This window comes from Schistocerca americana, chromosome 3 (assembly GCF_021461395.2).
Source record: "Schistocerca americana isolate TAMUIC-IGC-003095 chromosome 3, iqSchAmer2.1, whole genome shotgun sequence".
Classification (NCBI taxonomy): Eukaryota; Metazoa; Arthropoda; class Insecta; order Orthoptera; family Acrididae; genus Schistocerca; species Schistocerca americana.
In genome coordinates this window covers 706,786,844-706,805,580 of record NC_060121.1, presented here as the reverse complement: position 1 = coordinate 706,805,580, position 18,737 = coordinate 706,786,844, and the positions used below count along the sequence as shown (strand labels likewise).

The 18,737-nt window shown below is 37.7% G+C and overlaps 1 protein-coding gene across 1 annotated transcript in view; it reads left to right on the top strand.

Moving 5' to 3' along the window:
- The window catches only part of LOC124605329 (vacuolar protein sorting-associated protein 13D), a 552,708-nt gene that overhangs the window by 364,298 nt on the left and 169,673 nt on the right, over nt 1-18,737 (top strand). The window contains exons 45-48 of the mRNA XM_047136935.1: nt 779-932; nt 7,428-7,629; nt 7,712-7,916; nt 9,410-9,589. Coding sequence (XP_046992891.1) covers nt 779-932; nt 7,428-7,629; nt 7,712-7,916; nt 9,410-9,589 — 741 coding nt within the window. The remainder of the gene's footprint in view (nt 1-778; nt 933-7,427; nt 7,630-7,711; nt 7,917-9,409; nt 9,590-18,737) is intronic.

The window sequence follows — 18,737 nt, the reverse complement described above, 5'->3', positions numbered from 1 at the left end:
ATTCAGATATTATAATGTATTCATGTTTCTCATAAATAATACATACATCAATGGGTTCTTGTTGGAAATATGATTTCCTCAACAGCTTTCTGGTCTACAGTGAGTGACTGAGTTTTTCTGATGACTGTTGTTAAATTTTTAATAGTAATAAATCTATATATATGCTGTGGTTAAGTAAATGTGTACCTCATTTTCATAGTAACTGTGTGCTTTGCTCTGCTGTGCTGTTCTTTCCGGTTCCGAGAGAGTGCTCTTTGGGTACACAGCACCAATGGAAATCTAACAGTAATAATGACCTTCAACATATGGTATTATTTCCGTATTGGAGAACAACTGCAAATATGTAAGGAACAAAGACATCTTGAGAATGTTTAACATGCAGAAAGTCAGATTTTTGCACAGCAGTAATAAAAAAAAAAAAAATTCTGTTACGTGTGACAAATCTAATTGTTAACTAAAACTGACTGTACTGGCATTGCAGGAATGTTTAGTTCAAAATTGCTTCATTGTTTCTGTAAGCACAAACTTTGAATTATCAGGCTGCAAGTACAAAAGTTGCTATGTATTTTTCTTATTCCTGCTAAAGAAAATAAAACTTTGCAACTGAAAACCTGAGTCATAATTGTGAATTCTTATGGTAACCGTTCTGATATTACTCCTAAATATGTTACATACCTGTTGCTATCTAAAGTTAGAGAAGTTAAAAGGTTTCTGTATGTTGTGTGTTATTGCCTTACTAACATTCAGTTAGTAAACTAAAAAATGTTTTAATTTTCAGTACTTGGATGTACCAGAGGCCAGGATTGTGTTTGAAGTAACATTAGAAGGGTCTGCCAAGAAATTAGTGACTGTGAGGTCAGCTCTAGTGTTATCAAACAAGCTTCATGAAGCAGTCGAGGTGAAGCTAGAAAACAGTTCACTGGAACCAGGAGGTAACTCACATATTTGCAGAGTTTCATCTTATTCTTTATGTGGAATATCATATGTTGGTGTAGAGCACCCCTTCAAGAAGGAACGGTTCATCACTTTCTCTTCCAAGACTAATAGTCACAGCGGAAATATAAAACTTAATAAAAAATTGTTGTGATAGAAGTTTAAACACTTGTAAGGCAGAATAAATGGACCTAGTTAGGAATCAGCTTGTGTTCTCAAAACTGACAGCTTTGCTATAATCAGTTAGGAGTTTTATGTTCCCAGAATTAATTATTACTTGATATATAAGATTCTCACGATGGGGAACTTTACTTGGTAATTTGTTAGTTGCATGACAATTACAGTAAGAAATTTTTTGTATATAATACAAGACAAAGTTACAGGAAGGTGGTGGTTGTGTGTGTGTGTGTGTGTGTGTGTGTGTGTGTGTGTTTTAAAATTTTGGATCTAAATTTAATATATAGTTCACACATATCTTTGTTTGTATTAAGAAGTCCACAGGAAGACAGCTATTACTGTAGGATACTGTTCAACAATTTCTTTAACGGTTGACTTCTCGAGACCACTGTCACTCTTAGGTGACATCAGTGTCCCTCATTTCTGCAGCATGAACACACGTTGGTATGTCCATCACTTACACTGTTGTAAATCACAGCACTTGGCAGCCACAGTGATGTATGAGGCATATTCTCACCTGAAGGGGGAGAATAATGTATGTACAAGTACTTTCAGGGATATTTAAGGAGAAAATTCTGTTGTTGTAGATGTGAAATTATTATGAGAATGATGAGAATTAGGCACATTGACTGAAGTTGACAATCCTAAAGATCTTGAATGTCTTGGTCATTTGTCGAAGATTTTGGCTTATCACAAGTGAGGGTATGTGACTTGCACCAAGTAGAAATTGTGTCCATGTTGAATTTATAGTGGCAGTAATACTTTGCGTTGATTCGCATATACCCTAGTTTGAGTTCTTTTGAAACATAACATAAGCATTACTAGACATCGTAATATGTAGGGGCAGTCATGACTGAATCATGACTGTTGCAGCTAGGACATCTGTTTTGCAAGCAAATGTTGAACTCTTTGTTTGCAAGTCTGTTATTATAATGAAAAGCTGACACCTCTGTTTTGTGCACACGGGGGAAAATTTTCCACTTTTAGATGTACTTTCCCATCAGGGCTTGGTTGTCTGGGAGAATACACTGGACATATTGCTGTAGCTTTGTCGTCAGTGTATCATAACTTCATTGATTGTGTGCTGGGCATCTCAGAGCTGGAGAGTACCACGGTTAGAAAAGAGTTGTATTGAATACTTATACAGTAAAACAACATTTTTACATTCCCGCTATTTATGTTTCCTACTTTTTATGTTCATTTTTATTAGTCATGAGAGAAGTCCTATTCTCTCAATGCAGTGTCCACATTTTAGGTTTCCTTTGATGTTATCTCGACCTTTAACATTGATTTTCATACAGATTTCTGCAAGAAGTGCATTGCATTCCTACACGAACTCAGCCTTGCAACACAGCAGAAAACACAGACTATACGCATGGCCACCTATATTATAGGTTTGCAGGATTTGGAAGGGTGGGAAAGTATTTTTTGGAGATGGCCATCTCTATAATGGGCTCTCATGAATCGTTGTTACTTCTTCGTGAAATACAGTAATCTGTACTAGGTGCACAGTCTTATGGTGGTATGACGTGACGTCAGATGTAAAAATTCCTCTTCAAGATGCTCCTTAAGATGACAAAAAAATCTTCTCACCAAAGGTGTCACTGGTGTAGTGACCTCATTGTTGGCAGCAAGCTTTAGATTTTATGCCTATTGTTCTCTGTTTACGAATACTGCAAGCTTTAGTTTTTTAACCTATATTGTGTTACAAGTTTTATAGTGGTTATCAGTAACAAGTCTCACATTTGAACATGAATATCTTGTTAATGTGGTTTCATGGAATTCTTTTGCTTCCACATTTTGTTTGCACAATTGGACATAATGAGAATGAAGAGGGAAACCTACACACACATTTGTGCATGTCTGCCATCAGCGACTGCCTTTGTGATTGATTTTTCTATTCTGTAGAGAGACAAGTAGAGCGAATTGCTATTAGAATGAAACAAGAACAATTAATTATTTCAGATCTTTTTCAATAGGCAAAATTTAAATTATTTTAATTTTTCATTTCAAACAATATAAAGAGAACAACATTAAGAGTAATTTATTCATTTTCGCTTGTTGTGTTCCCTATGCTTTCATGTATTAATTATACCCAACATTGTTGTACTTCAGCTTAATGCCAAAATCATGATAATAATATAAAATAAAGAAGTTTGTACAAACAAACGGTGGAAATATCTTTCAAACATGTAGACTGCTTTCCCATCGGGCATAGTTGCTATGGGCAGTCTGTCCTCAGCGGCCAGAGAAAGTGGTCATGTTTGTGAGAGTTGTGCTTGTATGAATGTCTGTGTGTTTTCTACTTTAGAAGAAGACCTTTTGACTGAAAGCAAAATGTGTAGCAATGTTCTTGTTGTACCTGTCTGCAACACATCATCTCCTCTGTGTGATGAGTGGCTCTTTATCCTTTTTATATTATTGTCAGAATACAACTAAATTGCTCTTACCAATGAACTGTGTAAATTCAGTATACATTGTCACTACCACAAGTTAACAATTGATAAACCATGACATCACTAAATCTATGTCTATGTTGAAGGATAATAAGTTCCATTGAAGGAATCTCAAAGATCAGAGTCACTGAACAAGCTACGGTCAGGATAATAAATCGTAAATCCAAAGGAGTGGCACTTAATGATTTAAATTCAAAGTCTGTTAGGTTGTATAGTGACGATGAATACTGAGCACTGTTAATAGTCCAAGTGCCACACAAGAGTACCAGTCTTGGAGCACCAAGTCCAAGGTTGGTGGGAGGATGTGAAGTTTTTGGTTGACATCTCGCAGCTTGTAGTGGAGGCAGTAGTGGCTGCAGTGAGGTGTCTACCAGATTGGATGACTGCTGACATTGGGAGGTGTATATTGTGGAGGTCTTTCTGCATTTGAATTGCTTGCAGTGGCTCAGTGAACTGAAGTGACAGAGAATAGCTCATTGGATGACTAAACACATTGCAGAGTGATATCTGCTCGATGCCTGGAGAGTATGTGGTTGGTGTAGGCAATGTAGCAATGTACTACTCATGATCATGGCACTGTTGTCTGCAAAGTATATGCCCCTGGGCTCTATCCTGGCACCTCATGTGGGGAAGCTGGTGCCAAGTGTTTCTATGAGGCCGGCAAGAGTTCTACTTAAAACCAGACAGGTGTGTTTTGAACACAGTCCAGCTCATTCTTAGTTACACGCTATGCCTGAAGTACTGTTAACATTGGGGTCTGCTACAAGTGTGTCCCCTGTGGAGCTGGACCGTCCCTAATGACCTTGATGTGGATGGGACGTTAAACCCAATCTTCCTTTCTTTCTTTCTTCCTTCCATCCTTTCCTGTGCATCTGATGAAATGTTGACCATGTTTGTAATGCGGGTAGCCATAGTCACAGGTGAAACGAGACTTATTTTGAATTCAGTTGGCTGATTGTTGTTTTGCCATACTTTTGATAACCTTAATACTTTTCTTGATTTTACGTGACTTTTCTTCCAATTCCACTAACCTCTCTTTGGAGCTTAAGCAGTTTACTGCTCCTAAAGACATTGTGGTAGAAGCAGTGTGGTGTCTTAAGGTACATGTTATGTATTTTACTGTATAAAGACTGTTCTTTATTTTTACACTATATTCTAATAAACATTCAGATGTATGTAAGCTAAATATCTCCTTAAAAGCAAAGTAAGAGTTTTCTTGTGGAACTGACTGTGAGAAATAAAAAGGGTGTGCTTTGCTGTGAAAATGTGCAGTTTTAATTTCTTTCTCACTATCAGTGGTAGGATTGTAGGATTATGAAGTTTCAATGATTCAGATTCTGCAGTAGTATTCTAATCATAAGATGATAATTCATAAAAATTACATTCCTGTTTCCTGTGAAACTGATGACGAGGAAGCAAGCAATACAGCACAGTGCACAGTGGTGTGTGTGTGTGTGTGTGTGTGTGTGTGTGTGTGTGTGTGTGTGTGTGTGTGTGTGTGTGTGTGTGTGTGGGGGGGGGGGGGGGGGGTGGAGGAATTGAATTTGTGTAATGGTTTACGTGCCTTCTAGTTGAACGTGATTTATTAAAAGTGGACTTTCATTTAAAGTGACATGTAGTCCTCTCATTAATTTATGACTTGGCCGTTGGTAGAATTTTCAATGGGCTTGTTAGGTATGTTGTTGCTATGATTCTTTAGCTGCACTATGACCTTAGGAACTGCGGAATTTGTTACAACCAGGGTCTTTAATTCATTATTAATGAAAGGAAGTTATTAATAGTTCAGGTATTTCATTAATTTAGCTTGGAACTTTTGTGTGTGTTCCAAGAGTGGCTTCATGTATCTCACTCTTTGTAAAAGAGATTAGATGTCTTTTGTGTATATCTATCTTTATTGATAACAATTATTGTGAAACCCTCTTCTGCTTTGTCTGCTAAGGTGTTGTCATTTTGGAGTTTGTTATTGATGAACTGGAGCATGTTTATTTCAAAATTATTTGTTAATGTTCCTTCATACCTTTGTATTTTTGTATAGATTTGTTAGCCTTGTGACCTAGCACTGTTTTGTCAGCATTATTAAGTTCTAAAACATCTGTTGTTATCTTTAATGAGCATGTGGTGTTATTTATGTTTTTGTAATTCACATTTGGTTTTAAATTGTTTTTTATTGTTAATTAGTAGTGCCATTTCATTCTCAGTGGACTACAAAGGAATTATATTTGCATCTCTGGGATGCAGTTTGTAGATGGCACCAGTCTTCTTTTTATTGTTAATCGTTTGCTGAAGCAGATGCATGCTTTTCTCGAGTCGTCAAGCTATCTTTAATATGAGCTATGTATCTTATCTAGGAATTTGGTATACAGTTTGAGAGGTACAACAAAAGTGAAGGAACTGGAATGTTACTTTCTTTAGTTTCAGATAGGAACAGTAGGTTTGCCAATTCAGATGTTCTGTTGTTTTATTCAGTTGTTCTTTTTCACATTTTATTTAGAGTTTTTCACTTAGCAGTATGTGCTTAGGTTCAGCTTGCTAAAAATATATGAGAGAAATTAATCAATCACTGTCTGCAAAAGTGGCACATTATTCGTAGAATCGAGTGTGTGCTGATTGTGCGCGAGTCACACTCCTACAGTAAACCGCTGCTTGAAATTTCTGCACCATTCTGGTCATTTATCTACACTACTCAGAACCTCAGTATAAGATGTATTGTACTTGTCCAAATCAAAATAGATTATGCTTCATTGCATTGTGCCAGTGACCTAAGCTGCAGCTAAGTCATTTAGTTAAAAACTGACTAACTGTTGTGACAAGAATCAATATTTTGTATAAGTAATGATTCCTTTATCTTGTGTCAGAGTGTATGTTGTATCAAACCTCATAAAGGTTCACAACTATGTGCCAAACTATGTGCCAAACTTGGATTAGAACACAGATGTTATCATTATACAGGTTATCAACAGAGTTATCCATGCATGCATTCTATCTGAGGAAAGCAATACTTCTCTCCTACTTTTCCAATTCCCAAATGCAAAATGTAGTTGCTCAAGACCTTGAAACACAAATTGAGAGCATAAAAGAAATCATTGAGGTGAAATGCTTTCTTTTGTATCCCATGGCTACCACAAGGAGCAGGACAGTCTCACATTGTGGACTGTTATAACAATAACTCAGATTGGATGATAGATTTCTTTTCTTATTTGGATGTGTTGACTGTAGAATAGAACTATGAAATTGTTAGAAGTCTCAGTATGGCTTTTGTGAATTCAGATCGTAGGCATTTATGTTCAAAACATCATTCAAGATTTAGTGCTTAACTTTCCAAACTACATATTAATTGAACATTAATGCACGTACTTCCACTTCATTGCTGACAAGAACTTTGAGAATTGTGTGTAGTTCATTCTGCTGCTTCTTAAATTTAGTAAAAAACAGATAATTACATCGCTTATTAGCTTCTCATTAGAAGTCCAAGCTTCTCATTAGAAGTCCAATATTATCAAAATGTTTTAACTACTTATAACCTGTTGTGACATATTGTTTGTCACACATTGATAGCGCGAGAAGTCAGTGTGACTCATAGTGAGTTTGTTTTGATCTGAGAACTGCAGTGTGGTTCCTGTCTATGACAACATCATGTGTTTTGTATATATCTCATATAGTCGTATTTGAATAAAGTCTTTTGTGTTGTTAATGTTTATCTGTCTTTTGTAGTTAAGTGGGTAACTACAATACAAACAACAATTTTTGAAAATAGACTTGAATAGCATTTATTTATCATTGGGTTCCTCTTCACCATGCAGGAACCAAAATAATATTGATTTCCGTATAGTCACACTGCTTCATAATAGTTTTATTTTACAGAAGCTGTGAAGTTTTTGCGAGTACCTGCATCTACTGCCATGCCTATACCTCTCGCTCATGTCATGTCACAGCTTTGGATACGTCCTGTTGATCAACGTTACTTATATTGCACTCGTCCAATCATATGGAATCATGTGAGCAAGCCAGGGGAAGTTGTTACAGAACATCGGCAGTGTCTCAGTAGCAGAGATCTTTGTTACAGGTTGGTATTCAAAAACATAATGACATTTTGAATAGTATTTGTAGATGGTATTCTTAACCACTTGTAATTTTCTTTGTAACAGATTTTGTGTGGCAGTGCATCGGGACAATTATCCTGTTGAAAAACCACTGGCAAGAAGTACATGGTTGCAACCAGGGCATACTATAACATTGTTCAGCCCTCTCTGCATAACCAACTTACTGCCATATGACCTTCACTTCAGTGTGTCAAAAGACCAAAAATTTGAGGGACATGTTCGTCCAGCAGAGTCGTTTAGTTTACATCAGGTAAAGGATGATGATATTTTGACTTTCAAAAGAGTTGCTGATGTTCAATAATAATATTCAGGAAGTTTCAATGAAACTAAATAACCTCACATTTTTAAGATGTATGCAGTGTGGTTAACAGAATGCATATGTATTAATCCCCTGCCAAGAAGATAACACTATTTTTGTGTATACTGTTCTAATGATGAACAAAGTCATCTTCATCTTGTGCAGCAGGTACTGATCTCGAACGTACTCTTGCTGTAGTGGCTCCTTACAGTCTGGTTTGAGCCCATCAGGGAGTGCATTTAAAATCGCTATGTGCAACATGTCACAAACAGATCAGCTGTTCAACTGTCAACCTGCAGTCATCAACCCAGGCATACGTTATAACTTAAACCTCCTTACTTCCTTTTAAGCAGACTACCTGATAAAATTGAGATGAATTTTGCTTTAGTCTGATGTACTAAATTGCTAGATTTCTAAACATATTTTATTTTATGTTGTTGTGAGAGTTTTTTTATTTATTTTTGTGCTTGGTGTGTATATATTTTACAGTTTATTACTTACCTGAGACAGAATGTGGTGTTCACAGGAAGTCCACATATACTGTTCTGCTACTAGCACTACTGAAGTGATCTAGTCATTTCTTCTCTATGACTCGTGGTCTGGTTGTTGCCGTTGTGGTATGTGACTATGGGTCCAAATTTTATCATTTGTGGTTATGTATGGGAAAATCCTTTTGTCCTTATTTTAAACTAAACCTCTTTAAGCAAAAGGTGTGAATAATATTTTTGTGATCTTCATTAGAGTGATGAGGGAGCCAGTTTACACAATGGTTCTTGTAATAGTGTTCATTCTAGGCAAAATGTGTTTAGCATTATTTGTGTTACCGAGGCAAGTTTTGAGTGTAATAGCCATCATAGCGATCGATAAACGCTTGAATGGTACATCTATTTGCTTGTGTATTTCTTAACGGTTTTTGGTTAATTAATTCATAACATAATGGTTGAGTGGTTTTTGTTCTCGCATTCTGCCATTGTTTTTAATTACTGAATAGTTTTGACAAGGGCTTCCTGTGTCCATGCCAGTAGCTTTTAAAGTTCAGTGTAAGACGTGTTCGCAATGTGAGATATTCTGATTTGATCCACTCATGTTGAAGGTTCACATAGTATTTGTCCCCCTTTCCACTAAACTTGATTGATGTGTGTACATGTGTGTGTGTTTTACAAAGCTTGAAAGTCCTAATAATTGCATTAAACCTCCATTTCCCTTTTTAGTGTTTTCAGTCCAAAGTTCATAAATCAGATTTGCATATATTCCTTCTTGGGGGAAGCTTGAGGTTTTTGCAACCTTAATTTTTCCATATAGGTATCAGAACAGGATAAAACACTTTCAAATTTTTTTAACAGTTCATTCATTAAATCATTAAGCTGTAGGAAAATATGCTCCTTTTATAGAGGTCAAAATGTGTTGCATATATATATTTGATGCCAAAATCTCTTCATTTACAGGTAGACACAGAGGCTGCAGTGGAAATAAATTTCAGGTTGGAAAATTTTCCAGGTATTGGTACATTGATAATTCCATCAGGAAGTAGCTCTTTTAGTGGACGTGTTCGGGTTCAGGACCTCCAAGGGCGAAGACTGTATCTTCAGATTTCAGTGAATGTACGAAGAGGTACAGGATACAAGGTACATCACAGAATCAGAGCCTTATATTTATAATCAGCATGAATATTTGCTGTCACAGTATACCACCTTGACATTCTTTGTCCACTATTACCTTTCTTCATTGTCATTGGAAGCATGGTAGTGACTGAAGAAAACATTAGCAGTACAGATTCTCTAAGCTCTGTGAATAAACATTTATTGTTGCACTGAAACTTCCAGGATGAAAGCAAAAAACAAAAATCATTACGATCTTGACATTCAGTACAATTCAACCATAATCAGGGGAAGACTCTTTTTTTGTATTATGTCTGTATTATTAGGCAACATTATACATATGATACATAAACACAGAATACTACACTGCACAAATGCAAATCAAATGTGAAATGGGAGACAAAGGGGGGCTTTATATATGTATTGAGAAGAATCTTGTTGAAGATCTCAGTTGTCTTGTGTTTCGTAGGTGTTTTTTTCCTCCTCCTCCTCCTCCTCCTTTTCCTCAGAGTATTCTCTGGTTGTTCAGCTAAATGTGTGTATGTTCCATGTAAATAATTAAATGATTATTACTTATACTACTGTGATGTGCTTATTTTCCCTAAAGGAAAATGTTGTTTTCACGTCCATTATTGTGGTCTTTGTATTGACTTTCCAACCCATTTGATGTAAAGCATCTTATGACACTTCTTAGGGAAAGTAGCTTCTGTGCTGTAACATTCGTTAAGCCCAAGTTGAATAAATAACCCAATTCTTGCACCGAAAAAGCAGTCGACAAAAGGCAAACCATCAGTTTAGTAATATAAAAAATTTTCTATCTCGATTGCTAAGTATCTTTGTAATAACTAATTTCAGTGCCTTATGCACCATCATCAGGTATAAAATGCTTGGTTATGAATCACATGTTAGTGTCAATAGTTGGCTGCTTATGATACTGCAGTTAAATTTTTCCTGCCTGGAAGAACATACATGGACAGCACACATTTTAGTTATGGGTGGTGTGAGCTATATAAAATACATCTTTATTAACCTACCCACAATTCAACTGTGTATAAGTGCATCAGTAATGTTGTTATATATCATCGTTGAGGATTCATCTGCAAATCTGGCAGTGAAAGTCATAGCTGTTCTCTCTTGTGGCACAATGAAGTGTACAACCAAAATACCTTTGACTCTCGCCCATTAGTAGCAGATCTGGAAAATAAACACACAACCGTAGATAATGACAACTTTTGAAATCCAGAAATAATCTTAGACATTTCCATATGTATTTAGGGAGCATGATAGCTCTCTTGGGGTGAAAAGTATTGCTCAGGGAAAAGAAATGTGGTTGATCTACTATCTGAATGGTGTGTGGGAAATGTTCTTAATCTGTTGCCTTGCAAAACACCTGTATTTTATCAAAAATGCCAAATGTGCCCAATGTATACCATGCAGTTTGGGTCATTTAGCTTTATCGGTTGACAATCGGCAAAGGTACTGGGGCTTCATTTGAACACCAGATGATTCTGAGCCAGATAAGTTGATTGTATTGCTACCAAAACAGGACTTACTCTGCATGTCTTATGTGCCACAAGGTGTATGGTGTGGGGAACCTAACATGACACATCATCTCATACTACAGGCTATTATGCTCTGCAGTGGACTACAGAAATCTTCTTTTTGGAAACACCCCACAATACATGATATTGCTGTCAGTTGCTGTCAGACGGTCCATAAGTGAAAATCATCAACATACCGTAGTATTACGCGCAACTGAGGAGGACAGGACCAAAAAATTGAAGATGTCAATACAGCTATGTCAAGCATTCCCTGTCAACGTGTACAACAGGTTCAAGAAAATACATCTGAGACTCCATAAGACGATGCAGCATATAAAATTCAACAGAACATGCAAAGCTAACATATGTACATATTACAGGCCACTGATGATGCCTTGCAGAAAATAAAGGCGAAACGCGTATGGCACTAAAATTGTGTTTTATTCAGTTGCTGTCAGACGGTCCATAAGTGAAAATCATCAACATACCGTAGTATTACGCGCAACTGAGGAGGACAGGACCAAAAAATTGAAGATGTCAATACAGCTATGTCAAGCATTCCCTGTCAACGTGTACAACAGGTTCAAGAAAATACATCTGAGACTCCATAAGACGATGCAGCATATAAAATTCAACAGAACATGCAAAGCTAACATATGTACATATTACAGGCCACTGATGATGCCTTGCAGAAAATAAAGGCGAAACGCGTATGGCACTAAAATTGTGTTTTATTCAGTTGCTGTCAGACGGTCCATAAGTGAAAATCATCAACATACCGTAGTATTACGCGCAACTGAGGAGGACAGGACCAAAAAATTGAAGATGTCAATACAGCTATGTCAAGCATTCCCTGTCAACGTGTACAACAGGTTCAAGAAAATACATCTGAGACTCCATAAGACGATGCAGCATATAAAATTCAACAGAACATGCAAAGCTAACATATGTACATATTACAGGCCACTGATGATGCCTTGCAGAAAATAAAGGCGAAACGCGTATGGCACTAAAATTGTGTTTTATTCAGTTGCTGTCAGACGGTCCATAAGTGAAAATCATCAACATACCGTAGTATTACGCGCAACTGAGGAGGACAGGACCAAAAAATTGAAGATGTCAATACAGCTATGTCAAGCATTCCTTGTCAACGTGTACAACAGGTTCAAGAAAATACATCTGAGACTCCATAAGACGATGCAGCATATAAAATTCAACAGAACATGCAAAGCTAACATATGTACATATTACAGGCCACTGATGATGCCTTGCAGAAAATAAAGGCGAAACGCGTATGGCACTAAAATTGTGTTTTATTCAGTTGCTGTCAGATGGTCCATAAGTGAAAATCATCAACATACCGTAGTGTCACTTAATAACTTCATGATACTAGAGGGAGCTAGAGAGGCCACAGTTTTAGAAGAATAGAGAGAGAGAGAGAGAGAGAGAGAGAGAGAGAGAGAGAGAGAGAGAGAGAGAGAGACAGAGAGAGAGAGAGAGAGAGAGAGACTGTTTAAAGAAAACTAAATTTGTTTTGTTATTAAAATAAACTTCCTGTAATAATTTGATTTTTGACAAATGAGTGTAACTCCTTGCATTTAAGTGGTGCAGACAGTTCATGTGCAGCTTATATATGCTGCTTCACAGGACTGAGGATTTTACTACTCAGAATATGACCTAAATGATCCACACTCATGTATGTTAAAGAAGGTTGTGAGATTCAGTAACATTACCCCCTTGTAGCTATAATATCATGTAAATAATTAGCACAGTATGAAACCATTGGCAGAATTGTTGAAGGTGATTCACTGGCTACCCCAAAGAGGATGTAGTTGTACTCACGCAAGCCAGAAGGATTACTGATTACCATGAGTTTCTTTGAGTCTTCATCTTAGGCAAACTGCAGATAGTAACCTCATGAGAGCTTAGCCATCATTAGGGAAGGCATCAATCTCAAATAGTGACTGAGCAGTAGCTTTAAAGTCATCTTTCTACCTGTCTTAAGAATGATGACCATAGGCTTAACCCACTGGCTGGATGCTATGGGAATGATGATTTTCTGCATTTGGAGGTACAGGAGTCAGTATCTACTTCCAGCTTAGAATGCAAATGAAATGGGGTGTATTAGAGAAAAAGGTGGTGTAGCTTGTTTAGCCTTGATTCAGGCAAAATATGCCCTTTAATATAACTGGATAGATAAAAAATCTACTCATCAAGCAGTGACTGGCACTTGACGAGTAGATTTTTTTTATCTATCCTATTACAGCATATTTTTAAAAGATGACTTTTTTCCTTAAAATATGCTCTTTGTATGAGTTGCTCAAGCCATTAAATGCATTACCGTCTAACAAGAAATTTACTGGAACTTGAATGTGAAATATGTAGCAGGAAAATTTGTCCAGTTCAAAACTCGTGTATACTAGTGGAATACCCCATTAACGTTTTTGTATGTTAATAATTAATGAAAATCACCTCAACTGTATTTTTACACTTTTATTGTGTTATGACCGGTTTTGTTTCTTTGAACATTTTCAGGTTGCCGACTTGTGTTGAAGTCAGTAAATAGATGGTCTGGTTGTCATATATAATGTTAAATACAACATTCCAGAACTTTGATCATAAACATGCTGCCAACCACTTGGCAGAAGTGTGGCGAGCCAGCACGGCATGCTGTGTACATCAATGGAAGCAGAATGTTTACAATCAGTTTCTTGTATGTTGTTTTTAACATTGCCTTATACAACCAGGCCATCTACATAAAAATCCAAGCCCTATCCATAGCTACTGGCATACAAATGTGCCACTGTGTGCTCATCACAGTGCTATGGATTTCCTCTACATGGAGAAATAAATTTGAGTGAGGGTATAATCCATCATCTGTCCCAGGAATGAAGTACTAGATTTCAGTTGGTAGGAAATTTAAAGACATAGTTCTTGATTCTGCAGAGGATTGGACATGGGTAATGGATGTGTACGTAAAAGAAGAGAACCAGACATTTATGGGGTAGTAAGGAGACATGATTGAGCAAAAGGTAGCGCTAGTATTCCTGTTACATGAACATACACACATTGAAAAATTTTTGCATCACCTCAGTTCCGAAAGTTCCAGAACCAGTACAGAAAATTGGAATAGAGATCATCATAAACATCATTTCCACCCTTTTTATTGCTCATGAAAACCACACATTGCCTGCTGTACCATCATACAGCGAGAGCTTCAGAGGTAGTGGCCCAGATTGCTGTACACACTGGTACCTCTAATACACAGTAGCACATCCTCTTGCATTGACGCATGCCTGTATTTGTCATGGCAAACTATCCATAAGTTCATCAAGGCACTGGGTACTGTTGGTCCAGATTGTCCCACTTCTCAATTCGGTGTAGATACTTCAGAGCAGTCAGTGGGTCACGTTGTCCATAAACAGCCCTTTTCAATCTATCACGGGCATGTTCGATAAGGTTCGTGTCTGGAGAACATGCTGGCCACTATAGTCATGCGATGTTGTTACTGTGAAGGAAGTAATTCACAAGACATGCATGATGGGGGCGCGAATTGTCATCCATGAAGACAAATGCCTAGCCAGTATGCTGCTGATATGATTGCACTATCGGTCGGAGGATGGCATTCACGTATCGTACAGCCATTACGGCGCCTTCCATGACCACCAGCGGTGTATGTCAGCCCCACATAATGCCACCCGAAAACAGCAGGGAACCTCCTCGTTGCTGCACTCACTGGACAGTGTGTCTAAGGCGTTCAGCCTGACCAGGTTGCCCTCAAACATGTCCCCGACGATTGTCTGGTTGAAGGCATATGCAACACCCATCAGGGAAGAGAAAGTGATGCCAGTCCTGAGCGGTCCATTCAGCGTGTTGTTGGGCCCATCTGGTGTTGTGGTTGCAAAGATGGACCTCACCATGGACATTGGGAGTGAAGTTCCGCATCATGCAGCCTATTGCGCACAGTTTGAGTGGTAACACGACATCCCGTGGCTGCATGAAAAGCATTATTCAACAAGGTGGCATTGCTGTCAGGGTTCCTCCGAGCCATAATCCATAGGTAGCAGTCATTCACTGCAATAGTAGTCCTTGGGCAGCCTGAGAAGCATGTCATCGACAGTTGCTGCCTCTCTGTATCTCCTCCATGTCTGAACAATATCGCTTTGGTTCACTCCGAGACGCCTGGACTCTTCCCTTGTTGAGAGCTCTTCCTGATGTGATCGAACTGCGGTTGGCCATGTAGGCTTGGTTGAACTACAGACAACATGAGCCTGTACCTCCTTCCTGGTGGAATGACTGGAACTGATCGGCTGTCAGACCCCCTCCGCATAATAGGTGCTGCACATGCATGGTTGTTTACATCTTTAGGCAGATTTAGTGACACCTCTGAACAGTCAAAGGGACTGTGATACAATACCCACAGTCAATGTCAGTCTTCAGGAGTCCTGGGAACTAGGGTGATGTAAAACTTTTTTTGATGTGTGTATTATGACAGCTGGATCATATTCAGTTGGCAAGCACTAGATGTTGGCATCAAGAAGAGATTCAGAGACTTAAGACTGTCACTGTAATTGATGTGTGACGTGGTTTTGTTGCCCATTGGCAACCAGCTGCACTGCTTGCCACTTATTTCTTTCTTACAACCTATACTTCTATGCTGCTTGATACTTGATATCTGAGAACTCTCTGGATTCCAGTTACATTTACATTCCAGATTATATTTAGAGGTAATCACCATGAAAATAATTCTGGCTTCTGGTTTTTTAATGATAACTGTTATCATACTGTTGAAAAACCTAAACGACATAGTTGTCTTACCTGCATACTTGTGTACTGCCATGGCAAGGTATTTTTTGGGCAATAACAAAGTTGGTGTCAGAAACAGCAAAAATGACAATAAGCCTGACCTTTCTCAATTCAAGTGCACTTGGTGAAAATAGTATCAGTACAGTGAACTTTAGTGGAACTTTTCACTTAGCACATCTCCTGCAATCCTCCATTTCTTCAAGGAATAAGAACCATACTATGAACAGCATGTGCAGAAGTAGACAGAAATGTTCCTCTAGCAGATCACACTAAAGCAGCATTGCCTTGCCATTTTCCATGTTCTTGCCACTAAATGAGAAAATGGATGACTGAGGCATATATCAGTATCACCTACATTTACGGCCTTGCCACAGTTGAACACTACCTTCCTCAATGCGCAATGGATTCCAACCCTACAATCTCTTTCCTGGTCACCACAACCAAATATATCCTCACCCACAATTACTTCTCCTTCGAAGGCATTACGTATAAACAAACTTGGTGTACAGCTATGGGCACTCGCATGGCACTGTACAATGTCAAGTTATTCATGGGCCATCTAGAGCAATGCTTCCTGAACACCCAGAATCCCAAACCCCCTCACCTGGTTCTGATTCATTGATGACATCGTTGTGATCTGGATCGAGAGTAGGGAGTCCCTGTCCACATTCCTCCAGAACCTCAACACCTTGTCCCCCATTCGCTGCACCTGGTCCTTCTCAACCCAACAAACCACCTTCCTCAATGTTGACCTCCACCTCAAATATGGCTACATCAGTACTTCTGTTCATATGAAACCTATTAACTACGAGCAACACCCCTACTTCAACAGCTGCCACCCATTCTGTACAAAGAAGCCCCTTCCATACAACCTAGCCATCTTTTGCCATAAGATTAGTTGAGATTAGATTAGATTCAGCTTTCATTCTGTAGATTTAAAAAAAAAAAAAAAAAAAAAAAAAAAAAAAAGAGATGATTTTCATGGGTGTGGAACATATCAAAAAGTATAACATAAAAACATAAAACATTTGAATATAATACTTACTACCCTGATCATATGTCAGGAGATTGTCGAAATAGGTGAATACAATACAGTAAATGGGAAAAGGTAATACTTACAGAATTAACATGCTGTCAGAATGAAACACTGTTAGGCTCTATTAATAAATCGTACACAAAATACCTAATCTTGACTGTTGTGGCCAAGTGCTGTCAAAACTGAAATCTAACAGATATTATGGCTTAACACTCTCTGTTGAGATATTCATCTATGAAATAGAAGGAGTTGCCTATCAAAAAGTCTTTCAAACTCTGTTTAAACCATGCTTTATCTGAAACCAAGTTTTTAATGGTTGCTGGCAATTTATTGAAAATGTTTGTTTCTGAATATTGGACCCCTTTTTGGGCCAAGGTAAGTGATTTTAGGTCTTTATGTAGATTGTTCTTATTCATATTATTGATACTATGTATTGAGCTATTGGTGGGAAATAGAAATGTATCACTTAAGGAACAAATATACTGAGAAGCAGTGGTTAGAATACCAAGTTTCCTGAACAGGTTTCTACATGATATTCTTGAATTTACAACACAAATGATTCTTATCACATGCTTTTGCACCCTAAAAAACCTTTGGTCGGTTTGATGAGTTTGCCCAGAATATGATCCCATCTGAAGTAATAGAATGAAAATAAGCAAAGTATGCAGGATTTTTTATATTTATACCTCCTACATCTGACATCATTCTCACGGCAAATAAAGTCTTCTTTAGGCACTTAAGCAGTTCTGTGGTATGCCCTTTCCAACTGAATTTATTATCAAGTTGTAATCCGAGAAATTTAACACTGTCATCCTCTTCGATCTACATGTCTTTGTATGTTATACACATGCCGAAAGGAAATCTCCTACAGGTTCTGAACTGCATATAGGGGTCTTCTCAAAGTTTAGTGACAGTGAATTAGCTTTAAACCACTTATTAATGTCAGTGAAAATTTGATTAGCAGCTGTTTGTAAACCTGTTCTTGACTCGCTACTTATTGCAATGTTTCTATCATCTGCAAACAAAACAAACTTAGCATCTAGCAATGTAACGGATGAGAGGTCATTAATGTACACAAGAAAAAGCAATGGACCCAAGATGGACCCTTAAGGAACACCACATGCAATTAATTCCCAGTCAGATGAAGACTGACAGCTTACTGCACAGGTATTTTGCAATGACACCCTTTGTTTTCTGTTGGACAGATAAAACTCAAACCATTTCACAGCATTGCTGGTGACACCATAATATTCTAATTTACTTAAGAGAATGCTGTGGTTCACACAGTCAAAGGCTTTTGACAGGTCACAGAAAATGCCAGTAGCCTCTAATTTATTATCTAATGAATTAAGTACATTCTCACTATAAGTGTAAACATCTTTCTCTATATCAGAACCCTTAAGAAATCCAAACTCTGACTTGGACAATATATTATTTGCAGTCAGATGCTTAAGGATGCTTGAACACAACCTGTTCAAATATTTTTGAGAAAGCCAGCAAAAGTGAAATTGGTCGATAGTTTGATGGTATCTCTTTATCCCCCTTCTTGTAAAGAGGCTTAACTTCAGCATATTTTAGCCAGTCTGGAAATGTTCTCATACCCACTGGAATATTTAGATTTTAAAGATTTTATGATGGATGCTACTTCTTTGGGAGACGTGAGAGTCATTTCCATTTTACTGAAGTTATTTTTAAATTCTGGTCTCAGATACTCCATTGCACTGTTCACAGAACCTGATAACCCCATGCTGTCAGTAACAGAAATGAAATACTTGTTTAAGGGGTTTGCAAC